At 49.4% G+C, this 18,620-nt stretch overlaps 1 protein-coding gene across 1 annotated transcript in view; it reads right to left on the reverse strand.

The window, feature by feature from the left end:
• Nucleotides 1–18,620, reverse strand: part of USH2A (usherin) — a 462,824-nt gene that overhangs the window by 6,586 nt on the left and 437,618 nt on the right. Inside the window, exons 64-71 of the mRNA XM_090263490.1 lie at nucleotides 14,354–14,563; nucleotides 12,567–12,805; nucleotides 11,623–11,831; nucleotides 8,617–8,793; nucleotides 7,348–7,431; nucleotides 4,684–4,928; nucleotides 2,268–2,489; nucleotides 514–623 (exon numbers count right to left, since the gene is read on the reverse strand). Coding sequence (XP_090119616.1) covers nucleotides 534–623; nucleotides 2,268–2,489; nucleotides 4,684–4,928; nucleotides 7,348–7,431; nucleotides 8,617–8,793; nucleotides 11,623–11,831; nucleotides 12,567–12,805; nucleotides 14,354–14,563 — 1,476 coding nt within the window. The 3' untranslated portion in view covers nucleotides 514–533. The remainder of the gene's footprint in view (nucleotides 1–513; nucleotides 624–2,267; nucleotides 2,490–4,683; nucleotides 4,929–7,347; nucleotides 7,432–8,616; nucleotides 8,794–11,622; nucleotides 11,832–12,566; nucleotides 12,806–14,353; nucleotides 14,564–18,620) is intronic.

Raw genomic sequence — 18,620 nt, forward strand, 5'->3', positions numbered from 1 at the left:
TGAGTGCTTACCGGCCTTTTCTAAGAGTCAGAGGCCACGAGAAAGAGACTTTTGTTTGTAAATGTATGTGATGCTCTGTCAAAAGGCTTGATGGTTCCTGTGAACACTTACTCAGGAGACCCTTCAGCGTGTGCAGCCAGCGGGGCCTGACGCTGAGGTTGCGTTCTGCAGCTGTGACCATCAGACAGGTGTTCCCTACAGGGTGCTGTCGCCCTCACAGGGGCAGGCGAGGAGAGGCAGCCGCAGTGACACGCCCTGCGTCAGCTCATCTTTAAGCCGGAAACGGCCGCCCACGGCCTGGCTTCCACAAAATACGTATTTTCATAGGGATGGGACCCTTCACTTCAGATCACGAGAGAATAACATTTCGTAGGCCTCTACCGGGGAGGAACAATGTCAAAAACAATTCTCATTTCCTTCAAGGGTCGCAGGATAACTAGCAACGGCTTGTGTTTGTGGGGAGTCAGGCAAGGCGACGGGACGGGGGTCAGCCCGCACCCCAGTCTCACTCACGGTTTGACGGCGTCCATGTGCTACAGGTGGGTGTCGGTGAACGTGGTGTGTTCCTTCGTCACCGAGCTGAAGCCCTTGATGGCGTTCATCAGGTCCCCTTCGTCCACGTACTGAAAGGAGCCAGGCAGCCTCGGTCAGGACAGTTTGTCATCAATGCTAGGTCTAGTTTCTGAAAGGCTGCTACCCCAGGCTCAACACTGGACGGGGTGCTGTGAGAACCTTTGCCTCCAGTTCACCGTAGTGACAGGGGAGCCTCACACGTGCCCCCAAACCACAGACTAGCCCCAAAGTAGGACGTCTGAGGACCACGTTGTGCCAGACGGACCTTCATCATCCTCAGCCTCAGCTTTGCAAAAGGGACACCATGCATACATTTAAGGGACCATTCAAAATGCAAGTGACAGGGCCAGAATGCAGGCTCTCTTGCTCCCCTGCTTCATGCTCTTAGCGCAGTGATATGAATTGACCAGATTTAGTGATGCCATCAGGAAGAGAGAATTTGCCCAGGACTGGCACCAACGCAGAGGCGGTCTCCGCCTGCTTTGCACGCCGCCTCTTCCTAGTGTATCGGAAGCGAGCGCACGTGGCATCTAGTGTCGCCGTGGAAAATGGGGCTCTGCGGTCAGACGATGTCCGTTAGACCCCAGCTCCCCCAAACTGAGCGGCTGGCGTCCCTGGTTGAGGACACCTGCGTCTAAGCCTCAGGGTGCTATGTTGAAGCATGTGAAACTGCCATTTTGCATGTTCATCCCATACGATCAGTTAACAATTCCATGTTCCAACTAGTGTAATTATTCCCGCCAGGGAGAAACTGGCTCTGGAATGGAATCGTGGGATAGCCCATGATTTTAAAAGGTACAACATTCATCATTCTGAACAAGGCGGGAGGACCATGTTTTATTTTTTCATTGCGATGGGAGCCTGGAAACCTGATGACTTTACCTTAGTTAAGGGCTTCATGGAAGTCAGTGACTTTTCAGAGAAGGAGAAGTTAGGACTTGGACAGAGAGTAGAGAAAGAGCCCAGAGGCAGGAGGCTGAAAGACGCAGAGGTGAACAGTCGGGCCTCAGAGGAGGAAACGAGCCAAGTTCTCAGCAGGCTCTCTGTCCCTTACGTGACTGTCCCAAAGCCCCGTCTCTCCGGCAGAAGTCGACGCCGGTCGGCACAGTGAGGAAGGCTGCTGGGCGGGGAAACTAGGGACGTATTCATTTCAGTCACCAGGGAATCGTAGCAAATAATAGATAATGATGAGACTACCGTTGACTTTCAGAGTCAATTACTTGTACCCCCTGGGCTGAACTTCAGAAAGGTGAAGTTCATAGACAGGAGTTCCCTTGTCATGATTTTCTGAGTTACTGGGAGAGTAACTGTTGAGCCTGTCAGGAGACTCATTTTCTCCTTCTCTAACCCTAACCCAGAAGGAGAAGACGCTGCTGCCCTTGGTTTATTCTATTTAGTAAACCATGGGCTCGCCCGTTTGCTTGTTTTAGGCCTGTTATGGTTCCAGTTCCCTTCTGCCCAAGGATGCCCCTTCGCTTCCTCAGGTTTACTTTCTGAGCTCTGTTGTGCGCTGAGAAAACACGCGTTCCTTCCCTGCTGGCCGGTCACGGCGACACCAGTAAAGGCTCAGGTCAGCGGCGCACCACGGCTGCGGGCAGTCTCTGTCCGGCACGAGAGGCCCCACACCACCTCCTGACCAGCAGTCCCCCGGGATGTTTAGCAGAGGCTCTGTCCGCGGCAGGAAACCCACTCACCAGTCCGCTGTCGTGGCCCATGATGGTGTCCCAGAGCGCGTCGTCCACCAAGACCTTCTTGTCCTGGAAGTCCATGAGCTGGCTGACGCTGCGGTGCAGCGAGCCCTGGGAGTAGGCCTGGCTGAGTTGGCTCTGACTCGGGATGCGCAGGACAGAGATACTGCGGTTGCTTCGGAGGCTCAGGCGCGCCCCTGACCGCGGGATCCTGGTGTCAGCCAGACCCTGCAGAGAGAGTCACTGCTGGTGATTAGTGGCTACAGAAAAGGGGTTTGAAACAGGATGGAACTGTGTCACACTGTCAATGAAGGGAACTCTGGCAGCTCCACAGCCTCCGACGGAACTGAACGGTGGCCCCTGGCTTCCTGGTAGAGGTGAGGTGATAAACAAACAGTCATGCAGGGCAGCCCGCCAGTGTTCTTGGCGCCCGGAGAGCGCATGGACCAGTCCTCACACTGTGCCTTGTACACAGGGCGGCTGCACCACAGAAGGGGGCCGACAAGTACTCCTTCCTGCACACAGAGCCCCTCGGGAACACCGCTCTCCCAGCGTTAGCGGGGTGCCCGCTAAGCGAGCATGTCTGTCTTACACTTGACTGTTCTTGGGTTTGTGCAGGGAAGTGGACTTCTCCCTCCCTTTTCTCATTCCGTGTATCTTTGCCCTTGTTTTAGGTTCCAGCCTCCACAGTAAGGCGGGTCTGATGTGAGTCAACACCAGAAACACAAAGGTGCTCGGATTAGGGCCGCGAGTCTGGTTAGGGCCCGGGATGAGAAGTCTAGCTGCTCCTCCACGGAGGGCCGGGCCAATCAATGGGACGGGACGCTCCTGCTTTGCACCGTGCAATGAACGCAGCATGCAAAGGCCAGGTATTCATGCAGCACACGGGGCTACCTCAAAGTGCATGGTGTAGCTTTTCAGGGTGACATTGCTGGTCACGTCAGAGATGTCAGCCACAGAGTCAAACTGAGGACAAACGGGGAGGGACCAGTCAGTGACGGCAACATTTTAAAGCACATTCTCAGTGTCCTCCAATGACAGGATAACATACTTCAGCGCTGTCTGAGAGACACAGGTTCATACATTTCTGCACGTGGCTGCGTCCTTCACCAACCACAAACCATGGCCCTCAGAGGGACTGCTGCGCTCTCCTGTCCCCAACATGCCTGCTACTTGGGCATGACAGCCTTGTCAGGAATCTGGGGAGCTGACGAGGCTACTGGTCACTCACTGCCATTTTTTTCAAGTGTTGAAAGTCAAGCCGTTTGACCAGATGCCTGTGCTTAATTTTGCTGCTGCTGTGACCTTGTAACTTAAGAAATATATTTGGTCTTTGTCCCCATTTCTGGCACACAGCTCCTAAAACCCTTGCGATTTCCAAGCTATTAGCGCAGCCAAGCTGTCTTCTGTTATGTTAACTAGGTGGCTTCTGGGCCTCACCTGAGGAGGGGCTGGTGGCCAGCTGGAACTTTTAGTCCCGCCCCCAATCTGGCTGCAGGCTGAGTCAGTCCCCAGTGGCCAATGTTTTCATCAATCATGCCCATGTAATGAAGCCTCCGTAAAAACACAGGAGGACAGGTGAGCCCCTGAAGATTCAGGGCCGGTGGAGAGCTGGGGAGGGCGTGGGCAGGAGCCCTTTCCCCAGGCCTCGCCCTGCACATCACGTCCATCCAGCTGCTCCTGATACATGTTTCTAATAAACCAGTGACCCAGTAAGCACAGTGTTTCTCTGAGGTCTGCGAGCTGCCCTAGCAAATTAATCGAACCCCGGGAGGGAGGAGGTCAGTTGAACCTCCAGTCTGTACGTGGTCTGTCAGGAGCCCAGGAGACACCCTGGACTTGTGATTGGCACCCGAAGTTGGGTGTGGCCCAAGCCGCTAGCCCGTGGGGCCCATCACTACCTCTGGGTAGACTGTCAGAACTGGCTGAGCTGCAGGACAGCCAGGCGGTGTCAGGGCATTGCTTGTTGGGGGCAAGGGCACACACGTGGGCACAGGGGACCAGAATTTTAGCCGCCAGGTGCTCGGGCTCCCACAGAGCCGTGGTGAGAACTGGAGAGAGGGTCCCCGGGCTGGTGCCGCACAGCTTGGGGGGGCGGGTGAGAGATGGCAGCCCCACGCCCGAGCACACTGTCGGGTTCAGTCCCCTCTGACCTCCCCGACAACTGCTCTGTGCAGCAGCCCCTGCCTCACGTTTGTGAGAGCCCCCACTCTCAGGCCTTGGTCTGACCTCTCTGCTGGGGCAGGGGTGTCCTACAGCTACAGGGGGCCGCCGCCCCTGGAGTCAGGGCCAGGTGAGGAGCCAGGCACTGCTAGGGGTTAAGTCCCTCCATCTCGCCCTTTTACTTCTAAGCCCCCCAATTGCAGTTACATCACCTATAAGCTCTTATATAGAGAAAACAGGCCCCGCTTCGGAGGCGCACCATGTGCGTTTCCTGCGGCGGGTAGACACTCAGTGGGGACATCCTCTTCTGAACAGGCACCAAGGGGGGCCTCTCCCGGATACCGGGCTCCTTGTGGATCCTTCTTTGCAGGATCAGGGACAGGAAGATGGCCAGCAGGATGAGGCCCAGGACCGCCATGAGCACGATGAACCAGAGCTCGCTGTAGAACGCCGAGCCTCCGCTCCCAGAGCCCGTCTTTCCTCCCGGCGTCGTCAGCACCAGGCCTGCAGGATCCGGGGGCACGAGAGGGCGGCGTGAGCCGAGGCGGCAGCTTTGCGGGGAGCAGCGGGTCTCACGGTGCTGTCTGCCGGGGTTCAGGCAGGCGGAGGGGACAGCGGGGAGGGACCGTAAGGCGCGGCCCACCGCCCCGGGAGACGTGGCTGACACCGAGCGGTTCAGAATCCCTGCTGCCTTGGCGTGTTTCGGGGAAAGACAGTGGGAGGGGGCGAGCAGACTTTTAAAGGGGTCACCTAATTACCTAAGGAGCGCTGGGAAGGCCTGCTTCACCGAGGGGTGCCCTGGGCATGGTGGGTCCGGGGAGCAGCCCTTATTAATTCACGCGGCCGCAGGGCCCCACGGCGTAGTCAGTGCTGTGGCATCCAGCAGCCCCGTCAGGGCGCACAGGAGGGAGGCAATGTTTCTCCCTCACATGGACATACCCCCCCCCCCACTTTCTTTCTCTCTAAAATAAAATGTAAAAAAAAACCGTATCCTCAGTTGAGGATAAAAGGAGTCACCCTGCCTCTCAAGGCCTCTGCGCCCCACCTCTAAAGCGGAAGCCTGCAGTGGAAGCTGTGCCCACGCCCCAGCCGCTCAGAGCCCCGGATCAGGAACCCCTGTGTGCTGTGTGACTAAGCCACAGCAGCCCCCTTGGTGACACCCCGAGGAGCCGGTTTCCTGCACGTGGCAGCGCGGAGACTCCAGAAGCCGATCTGACGGGCACCCGGGAATGTAGGGCGGCCACCCCAGGGGAGCCCCGGAAAGGAACCGGCCCTCGGACAGCGGGAGGGGAGGGAGCATCCCCTGCGGGTCCCGCTCGGAGGCTGCCTCCGGGCAAGGGGTCAGGCACAGGAGAAAAGTCACATCATAAAAATGAAAACCCAGTCTGAAGCTAGCTGGACAATGCATATTGGAATTTTCCATTGCTCTGCACAGTCCTCCGTGTTTCCTTCTCCCATCGGTGGAAACTTTTCTTATCAAAATTCTCTTTCATCTCAAAGGACTCCATCCTTGCCCTGGCCGGGGAGCTCAGTTGGTTAGAGCAACGTCCCAATACACCAAGATTGCAAGTTCAATCCCCGGTCAGGGCACATGCAAGAACCAACCAATGAGTGCATCGGTAAGTGATGGCTCTCTCTCTCCCTTCCTCTAAAATCAATAATTAAAAAAAAATTAAAGGACTCCACCCGTTAGTGAGTTTTGCCCAACTTGGGGGCCTGGTCCCCCAAGGATCACTGGAATGGACTTGTCTAAAGAATAGGTTTCTCGCGCCTCCACACTCTGCATCTGTGCTGGGCGCCCAGGAAACTGCAGAGCAGACAAACACTGAGGTGTCCTAGGAACACCTAAATTTGAGAATCATTGCCTAAAAAAAAAAAAAAAAAATATCTAGGCCAGGAGCCAACAGAAAAATTACTGCAAGTTCTGCAGAGCAGCACTGGGGTCTGTCCCCTCGTGAAGACGCTGGAGTCGCTAAGGAATAGCATCAGGTACGGTCTGCCCGATTCCACCGTGGCCCCCAGGGACAAGGGGACAGACGCCGGGAGGAATTGTGTTAGGGGTTGGAGGAAGTTTCACAGTTGTACGCGGCATCCAGACAGGAACAGTCTGGCAGTATAAACTAATTTTATCATTGCACATGTTGAATGAAACTACCCCTGATCACAATATGTATGTTCACCCATGTTTCAGAATTTTTGGACATGTTTATTAAGAAAAGGTCCCAACTATGTATGTCTACGAACTTGCTATAACATTACTAACTGGAATTTAAAATAGAGTATCAGTCCCAATGGTGTTCTAAAAAAAAAAAAAAAATTTGTATTCTTCTAATGTGCCCTTTGAAATTGTCAAGTTTTACAGATATTAGAGTCACAGACTGTGGGCAGAACTCAATTTAAAAGCTGCCCTGTAAAAATACAACTTCATCTCTTCAGTTGCATCGCTTGGTATTAATAGTTGATCATCATCTCTTACAGTGGCTACAAGACAGCTGTTTCCCCAATTCCCCATTTAGGCTCTGGACCTGGAATATTGTCATTATGATCAACAAGGATTGGTATTAGAGCATGTCCTCTCTTCCTCTGCTCTCTCTCCTCTGACTTCCCCTAAAACATCGGCTTTGAAGGGGAGACAGAGTCTCCTGTGTCGCTCTGCACTGACAGAATCTGTGCCTAGGAGAGTTCGGTCACCTCTCTCTGTCCCAACAAGCCCACGACGTGGCATTTTAACAGCCTAGCTTCACTCCTTGCCTAACATCAGTTCCGTGAGGACTTCTGTAGATTTCCTACCACCCTGAACACAGTTCCTTCCCACAGTGCGCGGCGGTCTATGAGCACAGGCATGGATAAACAAACAAACAAACAAACGCTTCTTTAGAAAAACGGGGTGCTGCCCGAGGCTCAGAGCGAGGGAAATGCTTACCCAGCCCCGTGGACGTGTCGTATTGGATCACAGGCGTCCTGACGCTGCCTTCCTCGGTGGTACACAGGATCTGAAACAAGAAGGCTGCGCACGAGGTCAGTGGCTTGCCATGCATATACACATACACATACACATATACACATATACACATAGGTACATATGCCGGATATCTATGTAACAGAACTAAAGAGGCTTAGAGCTTCTACAGCAAAGTAAAAGAATGATCAGAGGAGGGAGGATGATACGTGGAGTGTGTCTTGTTCTGTGTATGGGCCACACCTGTTCCTTGAACACTTGCAGTGACCTTTCGCTCAGTGACCCCGAGTTTCTTACTCAGCAAGAGGACTGAAAAGAGGATCCTGGAAATCAAATGATCTAAACACTGCTTTCCACAGTCAGGAACCAGAAGGAAGTGAGATGGTTCAAGACCTGGCCCAGAGCAGCACCTGAATTTCCCGGCGTCCGGCCAGCTTCCAGTCGTTACCAGCTGCCCAGGTGGCCAGGACCTGTGACCACACAACTGTGCAGCTCGACGGTTGCACAAATTGTATTGATAACTTTTCAATACCAAAAATGCAATGCCAGAGCTGTTTATCTGTGCTTGAAGCCAAAATAAATAGTAGTTTCAAGGAAATGGAAAAAAAAATGCATCGCATAAATCCAGATTCCTTAAAACGGCTTCACACCCATTGCTCCTGTGCACACAGATCGTTTGGAAACACTTAATACCTTGTAAAGCTTCTTCTCGTTTCAGCTGAAAAACAAGGCAAACCGAGGTGGGACATACACTTAAATAGGGAGGAAGGACTCGGGTTCAGAGGGAAAGACGCCTCGGCTGGTCCAGGGAAGCCCGTACTCAGGGTCCTTCGAGGTGGAAGTGGTCACCGCCTGAGCGGGCCGTGTGTGCTTGGCGGCTGCAGATGCCGCAGGAAAATCGAGGTCCCTGGAAATGCGTCATTTCAGGATTCTCACCGACTGCTGGGGGGGCTAGTCCTCTTGCGAACACACCAGCCCTCCAGCCTGGCTCCTTCGAGGGGACACTCATGTCACACGTGGCGGTCTCTCCCACACGGTGACATCAATGCACCAGGCAGCAAAGAGGAAGGAAAACCATACTGACCCCACGTGGTGACGTTCCCACAGGAAGTGGCACCTCCACTGAGACAGTTTCGGGGTGGGCCTCCGCTGGCCACTGTTCAGAGTGATCGTCCCTTGCGGCCCGGGGAACCGAGTGCCTCCCACGTTGGGAAAGGACCGTCAGAGACTCACTTCTGTCCGCTGTCCTCGGGAGGTGCAGGGCGGTGTCCAGGCCCCGGTACACGCGCTGGCCGCCGTCGGTGAGCACGAACTCCTTCAGCGGGCCGTGCAGCAGGAAGGAGCCACTCCAGTTGACACACACCGTGGTCACGTTGCTGTCCACGGAGAAGGGGGCTCGGTACTGCGGCACTGCGGGGGAGGGGCAGGGCAGGGACACGGCCACCTCTGAGTGTGTGTGTACCTTTCTTTTTTTTTTTTAAATACGAGCAACAAAATTTTTTTTGGCATTGCTAGAATCCTTTATATTGTCCTCAGTGTTTTAAGAAACTCACACTGGGAGAGAAAAGAACATCAGTGGGCATGTGTGTGCAGTGCTTTTGCGGCCAGATTCCACCTGCCCCCCCCCCCCAATCAATGAAGAGTGGTGCTTTATGAAATAAAGCTGTTCACACACAGTGGCTCTGCTCACAACATGACCCCGGAGCCCATATTTTGTTGCTTTTCCGCCTTTGAACAGGTGAAGTATCCTGAACACTCTTAACTACAGTAGATAGCTATTTTTCATATCAAATCAATATTTATTGCTACAAAGCCCCAAGGACTAGATGAAGTTAATACATTTTTTTCCCCCTCCAAACCAAACTGCTTAGATGGTGAATTATGTGCGGTTGGCATCCATTTGTTTTTCAGGCTTTTTCTTGAGCCGTTAGTTTGTTTTCTGAGATAGTTAAGAAGCCTTGCAAATAGCAATCCGGGTATAATAATTCACTGCCCGGCTAATCAATCAGCAGCACTGTGCATTAGTACAGAATCAGCCCCGGTCTCCTGAGTGTCTCAGCACATACAGAAGCGACGCTGTGAGCCTTTTCCGGGCCCACTTGCCTATTACATTTTGGCTCCTTTCCTATAACAAAGGAAAAAGAATCCTCCACTGAGGCGCATCTTTTAAGTGAATAATTTTTGTACAACAGATGAAGGAACCCTGTATCGTCTTATCAAGTTAGAAGAGAATGACTTCATGAGATCTTGTTTTCTCCAAAATAATCAATAGATCTGTAACAGCCCGAGGACCCATCTGTATACTAAATTGGCTTTTAAGAAAAGAAAGAAGTGAGTGCTGGAAATAAACTGGGTCTCCTTTCTCCTTAGAATTCAATCCATCTGTTGCTAATGTTAAGAACTGTAACAAAAGAAGGAATACTTATGCTTTTGTGATCATAAGAGTCAACCATGAAGACAAACGTAAGTCTTATCTTTCAAAATGAGACATTTTCATAAAGCCATCCACATTTTTTTTTTTCTGCAAATACTAAAGCGAGAGGTCACAAGCTCTACGTAAATATCTGTTTTTCCAACACAAATTTTGCCTAATATCACAGGGGGACACACTGTTGCATTTGTCTCTGGGTTCCCTCTGTCATTTCATTCAAGAGATTTCCACAGCTCTCTACATCAGAACAGGGCACATAAAAGACAAGGCTTGTAAATAGTGTACAAGTAAGGAGGAGCTTCATTTGCCTCTCAGGAGTCGGAGATCGTCCTGAGGAAACAAGTCATCAGACCATCAGAATAATCAGAAATCGGGGATTTGGAGGCAGCACCTCTGTCCCCAGGAGCCGCTGTGCTTTGATCTCCTTCAGTCCTGCAAACAGCCTTTGCTGAGCGCTTCTGCATTGACTCTTCCTTGTACACACGCCAACACTGAATGCTGAAGGCGCCGTTAGAATCTGATACGATGTTTATGAAAAGTGAATTTGCAATACGTACCCAAAGCCTGAAAGTGTTAAAATACGTAATGAAGTAAATTCTATAGGTTCTGAATTTAACTTAAGAGGAGAATCAGACATTCAAACAAAGATCTGCTCACAAAGAAATTTCCCATCATATTTATAAAAGGAAAAGATTAGAGACAGCTGAAATGGCCAACCAATCATAGGATGGAATATTGCACAGCCGTTACACTGTGGGAAAGGCAAATAAAATAATAGCACGGATAAAAAGCAGACCAAAAGTTTAATTCTAGTATGATCTCAGCCATGTAATAAAAATTATTCATAGGAAAGCTATTAAAGGAACAGAGTATGCCAAATATTAATAGTGGGTGCTTCTGGGTGGTGGGGATTATAAGCAGGACCAGCCTCACTGGGGTGTTATGCTGGTGCTCTGCTGTCTAAGTCTTGGAATTCCTTATGATTTTTGAATGAGGGGGGCTTCATATTTACCTTTTGCAGTGGGCCCACCAATTATGTAGCTGAATCTGATACTAAATACTTGATTCTTAATGTTTTGTGTTTGCTGTTTTAAAACAATAGACACATATACCTTAGAAAATCTAATGCACAGTTATTTTATAGAATTGTAAGAAGGCCTTGATTAATTAGTCACTTGTCCTTTCCTGGACTCAGGTGCCTCTGCTTTCCTGATGGTGCCATGTCTCAGTGCCGTGTGCAATGCTGGGCACTATGCCACGTAATTTGAAAAGAAAAAGAATGACAAATTTCTTTAAAAAAATCATCTCAACTGTCTGTCCGTTTTCTTCCTTCCCATTCATCAACTTCCTCTAAATAGGGTTTCACCCCATTGCAATGCGAACCATCTTACTAAATTCGCCCTTGATCTCCAGGTTATTAAATGCAAGAGGTATTTTTTTCGAATACACACTTAACACAGCCTCACTGTATCATGGGATTTTTTATAATATTATATTTAATTATTTATCACGGATTTTTCGCTCTGTTGCGGGATTTTGTTGTACTGTACATGTATGTTAAAGTGATGTAGGTTTAAGAGTGTAGGATGAATGTAAGGTTCCTACTTCGCGGGGGGTCTGGAACGCAATACCCGCGATAAGGGAGGGAATGCTGTAGTCATCTTCCTTGAAGTCTCGGTAGCCATGAATGAAATCGCACCTTCGCTCCGATCCTTTTCTAAAACTGGTTTGCCCTGCTGTGCACGGCCAGCCTCGCCCGGCTGCCATCGTCCCCTCTCCAGCTTATGATGGCGGCCGCATCGACTCACCTTCTCTCTGTGTGGTGAAGCTGACCCACTCGGAAGCCGCGCGGCCGGCCTCGTTGTGCACCACGACCCTGAGCCCGTAGGTGGTGTAAGGCTGCAGACCCCCAAGGCTGGCCCTGCGGCCCGGCCCCCGGTACTTTGTCTCCGGCCCCCTGTGCGTACAGGCAGCGTCCGTGTTGGGAGGGCAACCCCTGTGGAGCTGGAGCTCATAGCTAGAAGAAGAATGGGCACATCAAGAGAAAATGGGCCATGGGATCAGTTGAACGCCCTTGGGCAACTGGTTCTGTTTTCTAAGAAGACATTTTGTTTTCACTGAGTTACCAGCTCTTTAAAATTCCCACGTGTGGGAAACTGTTCTCAGACACCCTTAATTTAACGCTGTTGGAAAGGCGGGGCAGGAAAGATGAGAAGTCACATTTGTACACCCGTTGCTGTCACCCCAGTGACCAGTCCTCCTGTTGACAGAGAGAAGGTATTTCTCTCATCCTAGAGGAGGAGATAAAATTGTTCTCCTCTGTTGGAAATGAAGAGTCTTTTTTTCCTCTGATTATTTTGAGTGAAATAACTTCTCTGTCCTTCCCAACAGTGGTTCATTTCCACATTTTAAAATCGGTCAAGGAACTCCTGACTTAACTACAGAACGTTCTGTCCCAGCGGCGACTACAGAATGCATCATTCGGGAACCACGAGGAGAAGCACATTCCTTCAGAGCATGCAAACACATGGCATCGTCTTTCTTACTGAAAGACCGTTCTGTGGTTCTCCTTTCGATCCTTCGTTCCCATTATGATTTAAAGCACTTTGTGGGGAATGTCACCACTGAGATCAATGCATTGGTCTAATTAGCTACAGGCACCTGTCCACAAAGCAAGTCTTCCCGAGGGGAGCTGGCCACGTCAGCATGCGCGTCTTATTTTGGTGTATTGTCCTTCTGGCTGGTCAATTACCTTAGGATGACACCGTTGGGGGAGAGTGGGGGACCCCAGTGGCAGGAGGCTGTCCTCGAGGCCAGCGTCTGGATGTGGGGTGGGGACAGTCCCGCGGGCGGCGCAGGGTGCGTCCTCAGCTCTGCCGTGGGCCCTCTGCTGCAGCAGTTGAAGCAGGTGCAGGCCTCCACGCCGATGGAGTAGGTGGTGAAGGGCCGCAGGCCCTGGAGGGTCTGCTGGGGGGCCAGGCCTTCCGACAGCTGCGGGACGGAGGAGACCGGAGGAGGCCGCGTCCGGACCACCGGCCAGGGACACCTGTGCATTGGGCCCCATCTCCCACGCCCACAGCACCACACCAGGTGGTCCGGGGATGCGCTGTGGGCATAGCTAGTATTTCCCCTCTGGGAATTACCAACCCACTCGGGGAGGCATGACTAAGACATGCATGTAATTTGGGAGTCGAAAATCCCCTCTGTTCCAGGTCAGAGTTCGGTTTTCAAGAGCTTAAAATATGTATTTGATATATCAGCATACTTTATACTGTATATTTTATATATATTTAAGAATTCACTAGTCTTTTTTCTTCCCCTCTGAGGCTATTGGTTATATAAAACATCATAGTCTTTTTTAACCTCATTGTGATTTCATTAAGAATCCTTTGGAACAGAAGCCTTCAGAGACTGAAAATGAATTTTCACATTGACAGAAACAACATATAATTAAGAAGAGCTATCCACGATTGAAAAAAAATTGCATATGATGGACTCCAAATATAAATTATTTTAGTTTATTATTATTTTATAAGCCTGGATAATCAAGGGATGATTGTAGCTACATCACCTGTACTTACTGAACACGAAGCCCCGTAGAAAACATGCTAACTGTCCTTTAACATTCAATAGGAGACTTCCTTGTCACTGAGTTTCAGTGCCTGGCTCTGGCTTCTGCATGCTTGCCCAAACTGTTCCCTACATGGTCTGAATAATTCATCATGTAATCCTGGGATCCGCGCAATTTCTCTATGAGGTTTACGTGGACAAAGCTCTGTGGTCTATACCTGCTCATGGGAAATGGAACGGTGGCAGAGAAAAGTGACTTCCTCCCACTCACCGGCTCTCAGCCTCTTCACTTAAATGATGCAGGAGCTGGTCTCCTTGATTATTAGTGACCCTTCAGCCAACGGCTGGTATGAAAGGTGATGTCCCTGAGCGGCCCAGCGTGTCTCCCCAGTGGGCCCCAAACCGGCTGACGCACGCACCGGGGCCATACAGTTTTGCTGACTAAGCTGTTTCGAAGTCTCTTCCAACACACTACAACTTTCTTGAAGTCACCAAAAGAAAGACTGCATTTCTAGGATGTTCCAGGAATTTTCAAATGCCAAAATGAGGATTCCAAGGGTGTTCTTGGCTCTAATTTTTTTCTTTTTCAGAGTGAGATTTACATCACCAACCTGGCCATCTGTCTGCCCCTTACTCTAGGCCACTAACTACTAATTAAACACTGAGGTGCATTTTCTAACTAAATTAATTTGATTTCATTATCTCTGAAGTCATAGGTTTCTTACATTTGCGGAGTCTTTAATATCACCTTTAGCAGTTCTCTGCCTGAGCAGTGACATATTTTCTGTGTGTGTCCTATTTCTTCTTAGAGGGATCTTTGTGCCACTAAGTTCACCACAGGGCTACTGAGAACAGACAGACGAGGAAGAAGGGCTAAGGAGAAGGAAAAGCAAGGGCAGCTTGGTTTATGTGAAAAAAATGAATTAAGGAACGAACTAGTCCTGGACTTTGAGTTCAGATGCTACTCACCACTGTCTCGGCCCCATCAGTGCTGTTGGAGAACAACCTGTAGAGACTGATGACCCCGTTGGGCTTCCCAGGGGCACTGATGTTGACCACTGCGTGTGTGGAAGACACTGCGTGGAACCCGGGGGCCCTGAGACCTTCTGGCGGGGCGGGTCCCGTTCTGCACCACGTCCAGCTACTGGGCACTTTCCCTGCCGAATTCACCGCCCAGACCTTCCAAGAGAAATCAATAAGACCAGTCAAAAGCAAGATAACCTCAGGCTGGAATGAAAAAGTGGGCAACCCAAAGCCACTGAACACAACGGAGCGAGACACACTTGGATCTGGCAATGATGTGATCGTGAAGGAGTTTGAACCCTTCCTCATTTTTCCCCCTGTCCTTGTGAACACAGAGGGGCTGCTGAGGTGCCCTGATTCCAGAATGACTTAAGCCTGATGAAAAACCACTGGTCTCCGTGCAGAGGGGGCGTGACTTTTGTCAGCTTCTGCAAACTGGATGGCTCTGCAAGATTGCTTAAAACTCAGCAATTCTTAAACACTGTCCCCACAAAATCTGCATGAAAATTAGATTTTCCTTTCATCAAGGAGGGAATAAACATATGGAAGGATGTATAATCTTATTTATCAAGAACCATTTGTATAATTAAACACGAATATCCTAAAAGGTTGCCTCAGGTCATCATTTGCATGAGTAAGTAATTTGTAGAATGTCAGGGACAATAGACAGAGTAGATGGATGTGTGAGTGTATAGGGTTAAATTAGGCCCAATAACAGCCAACTACACAGTGATCAATCAGAATGATAGATCTAAATGGCAATACAAGAAGACTGTCTGCGTGGTTAGGAGTGCCAGGATGCCTTAGTAAGCTTTCATCTTGTGCAGTCTAATTTCGGGAATTTTTTTTCTCATTTAGTGTCTTCTTTATATCATCTATTTCTCCTTCTGTCTATCCACCCACCCACCTACCCACCCATCCATTCACTCACCGACCCACCACCCATCCTTCTATCCACCCACCCATCCATCCACCCATCCATCCACCCACCATCCATCTGAACCTGCCCTGAGCTTTCAAAGACACACTTGGCAAACGTGTTTGATTCGATGGTCCACACTGTCTAGGTGTGTATGGGGTTAAGGAAGCATGAGGAACTTTCAAAATCTGAGCCATTTAGGGATAAAAACTGTAGGAGAATCCTTTGCAGTGAGAGTTCCGTTTTGTTTCTGTTTGTTTTGCTTTGGCATCAATAACATCGTCAAGAGAATAAACATTAGAGAGATTTTTTAGTAGACAGGCCAACTCCTATGAGTGTTCCCGTACATTTTTTTGGAGGGTGGATGCCTTTGTAAAAGTACAGCTTCTGATGTTGAATTGCTCCTAGATTGCTGTCAAATGCAAATCTCCAGCCCCTGCTGACAGGATTGCCAGAAGCCCCGTATTTAAAAGAGATGACTAACCTACTTTCAGCGCAGAACTTGCTCTTTCTAGAGGCCTGATATTGTCTCTCGTCATTTGCATAACAATCGCTTGCATTTGTATAAACTCTACACTTTACAAAGCACTTTAACATATGTCAATTGGCTTAGCCCTCCCAACACAACCTTGTAGGGTGGCTGGAGGACGTATTACTAGCCTACTTGGACAGGTGAGGAAATTGGGGCTCCAAAAATGTCACTCTCTTGTTCACAGTGACAGAGATGACAAGAGCTGGATCTAGAACCCTGCTCTCCAATAAACACTTTTATGGCCCTTTCCAAAAAATGGTGCGTTTGATTCTGTAGGTCATCTGTAGACATAAAGGAGTGCCTGAGAATCAAGAAAGGGAAATCACTGGCCCACAGACAAATACCTGCAGGTCTGGATTAAAATCTCCTAACTCGCAAGGATGGGTAGGTGTGCCCAGGTCGTACCAGGTGACGGAGGCCGACCTTGAAAGGCACAGGGAAGTAAGGAGAAGGGAAACCAGCCAGGGGAAAGCCATGCCTCCTGGAAACCAGAGCCCAGGCCCTAGGGCTGCTGTAGCTGCCTGACAGTTCCTCCCTCGGAAGGGGCCAAGGTCAGTGTCAGAGCGGATGTTACTGAAGAGTTCGGATTTCAGGACTGCGAAGAAAGAGTCCCAGCCCCTCGGTTGCTCCAGACAACCTTCTTTTACTGCCAACACCTTTTCCAAGGGTAGGCAGACATTTTTTATTAGACAGTGAGTGAAAAGGTTTAAAAGTAATATATTCTTGGGAAAAGTACGCAAAACAAGGGGCGCCGAATTCTTCACCAGGGGTAGGGCTGTGGCTGGTGATTTGAGGACACAGAGTGTGAGTGGGGGTCGCCAGGGAGCGGAAGCCTGAAGAACGTGAAACTAGGTGTCATGAGAAAAAAGGTCAGCAGGCTGTCAATTAACTACTGAGCACCCACGGGAGGAAGCAGAAGTGCAGACGTGACATGAACTGAGTGTTGGTCACAGAAAGTGCTTAGCACGGTTCTGGCCCGGGGTTTTGAACACAGCTTTTCTTTGTTCCCTGAGGTAGATACAGAGTCATAGAAACTATTAAGGCTTAAATTTAATGCTGGAGTCAGCACATAGGGCTAAACCTCATGCCTTCCTGAATTTCACTGAGTGAAGTCCTCCTTTCAAATGTGACTCAATCCACGGTATTTACAAGATACGTTGAGTCTCTCTATTACAACATTTTGCTGTACTTCTTTAGAAATATTCTCTTCTAAGAAGTAGACAATAGGAAATTCCCCACCCCTAACTGGGAAGGCAGGTAGCATCTGGTGTCTTCGTCTTTGACAGGAGACCCTCATAATATAATGCTCTTTCTTCTAGTCCTTCTTTTCAGTGTTCCATCAATTTGAGATCAAAACAGCATTCCTATAAATCAACCTGCTATGCCAAGCAGGATCAGCCTACGTGCATGAGCCTCTCTGGCAATGAGAGCCGACCGATAATGAACGTTACGGATTTCACAAAACGTGAAGCATGAGGCCCTGTTTCTGTTATACCAGACCACCAGGAGGAAAATACAGAAGACATGTCTCCCTCTGTTGAGGTGGAAGGTCTTCACCCAGAAGATGCTGTGGAGTTTTGTCTCTGCCCAGCTCAACAGGAGAGAAAGGAACTGAAGCGTAGCTGAGGGTTGAGTAAAAATGTGAACAGATTACGCTTAGGGTTTCGGTGGAAAAGCGATGACCTCGAGGTGTGGGCCCATCTTTACGGGATGCAGGAAGCAGCAGCAGAGATCCCGCGTGGGCAATTTTGAGTAATATGCCCCATCTTGCAATTTTAAGAATTGACACACAAAAAATCAAGTAACAAAATACCTTATGAACAGATATAAAATGGCCCACTTTATCCGACTCTATCCTATTTATTCTATTATCTACCTGTCTGCCTGTGTACCCACCTGTCTAGCTTTTACCTAACTGAAAGCCCAGGGACTTTGGGTAGGGTCCCAAGATTCCATCACACAGTCGTGGGGAATATAACCTGAGAGGGCTGCTCACAGGAGAAAAGGGACATTTGTGTGTGTGGGGGGGGGGGCAAAATAAGGTTTATGAATTCCATGGCCAAGAGGAAAAAAACATAAGGATACTGCTCATCTTTGCTTTTTCCAGTTGAACATGTTTATTCTTTCATAATAAAAAAAGAAGAAGAAGAAGATGAAAGGTTCCGCTAAAATAACTCCGTATTTCGGTTTCGCGAATGCTTGTACGTGTAAATGTGCGTGTGCTCACACTGCCACACACAAACACATGGCTACAGCTGTGAGAGGCAGGGACTTCCCTGTGCAGACCTGAGTGGGGTGCTTTCTTCTCTCAGATTCTGGCTGTAATCACGCAAAGAGATGCACTGTAAGAAGGGGTCACAGAAAACAGAGGCTCACCATTGAATAAATATAAAATACCTAAAATCATTTAGCCACAAATTCTATAACTGACGATTAAACTATATAGATTAACTTCTGTTTCCATTTCTGTTTTCAGTCCAAATTTTTAGAATTCCAACCACAGACTATTACCATGTTTATGCCATTGTCCATTAAAACATAAACTGTTTCTTATTTACTCTCCTTTCCCCAAGGACTAATTAACTGCACTTTGCCTTAAAAATTTTTAATTACATAGTGTCAGCATCTGTCACCAAGCTGCCACAACCCATTGTAGGGGGAACAGTGGGTTTCGCCCACCCTCTGCTATAAACAGCCTCTTAGAAATCTTCCTTTACAGGAGTAAGCCAATGTGCTTCCTGCCTCCAGTCAAAAATTTGTTT

Source organism: Furipterus horrens, unplaced genomic scaffold (genome assembly GCF_987537825.1).
Source record: "Furipterus horrens unplaced genomic scaffold, mFurHor1.1.pri manual_scaffold_15, whole genome shotgun sequence".
Classification (NCBI taxonomy): domain Eukaryota; kingdom Metazoa; phylum Chordata; class Mammalia; order Chiroptera; family Furipteridae; genus Furipterus; species Furipterus horrens.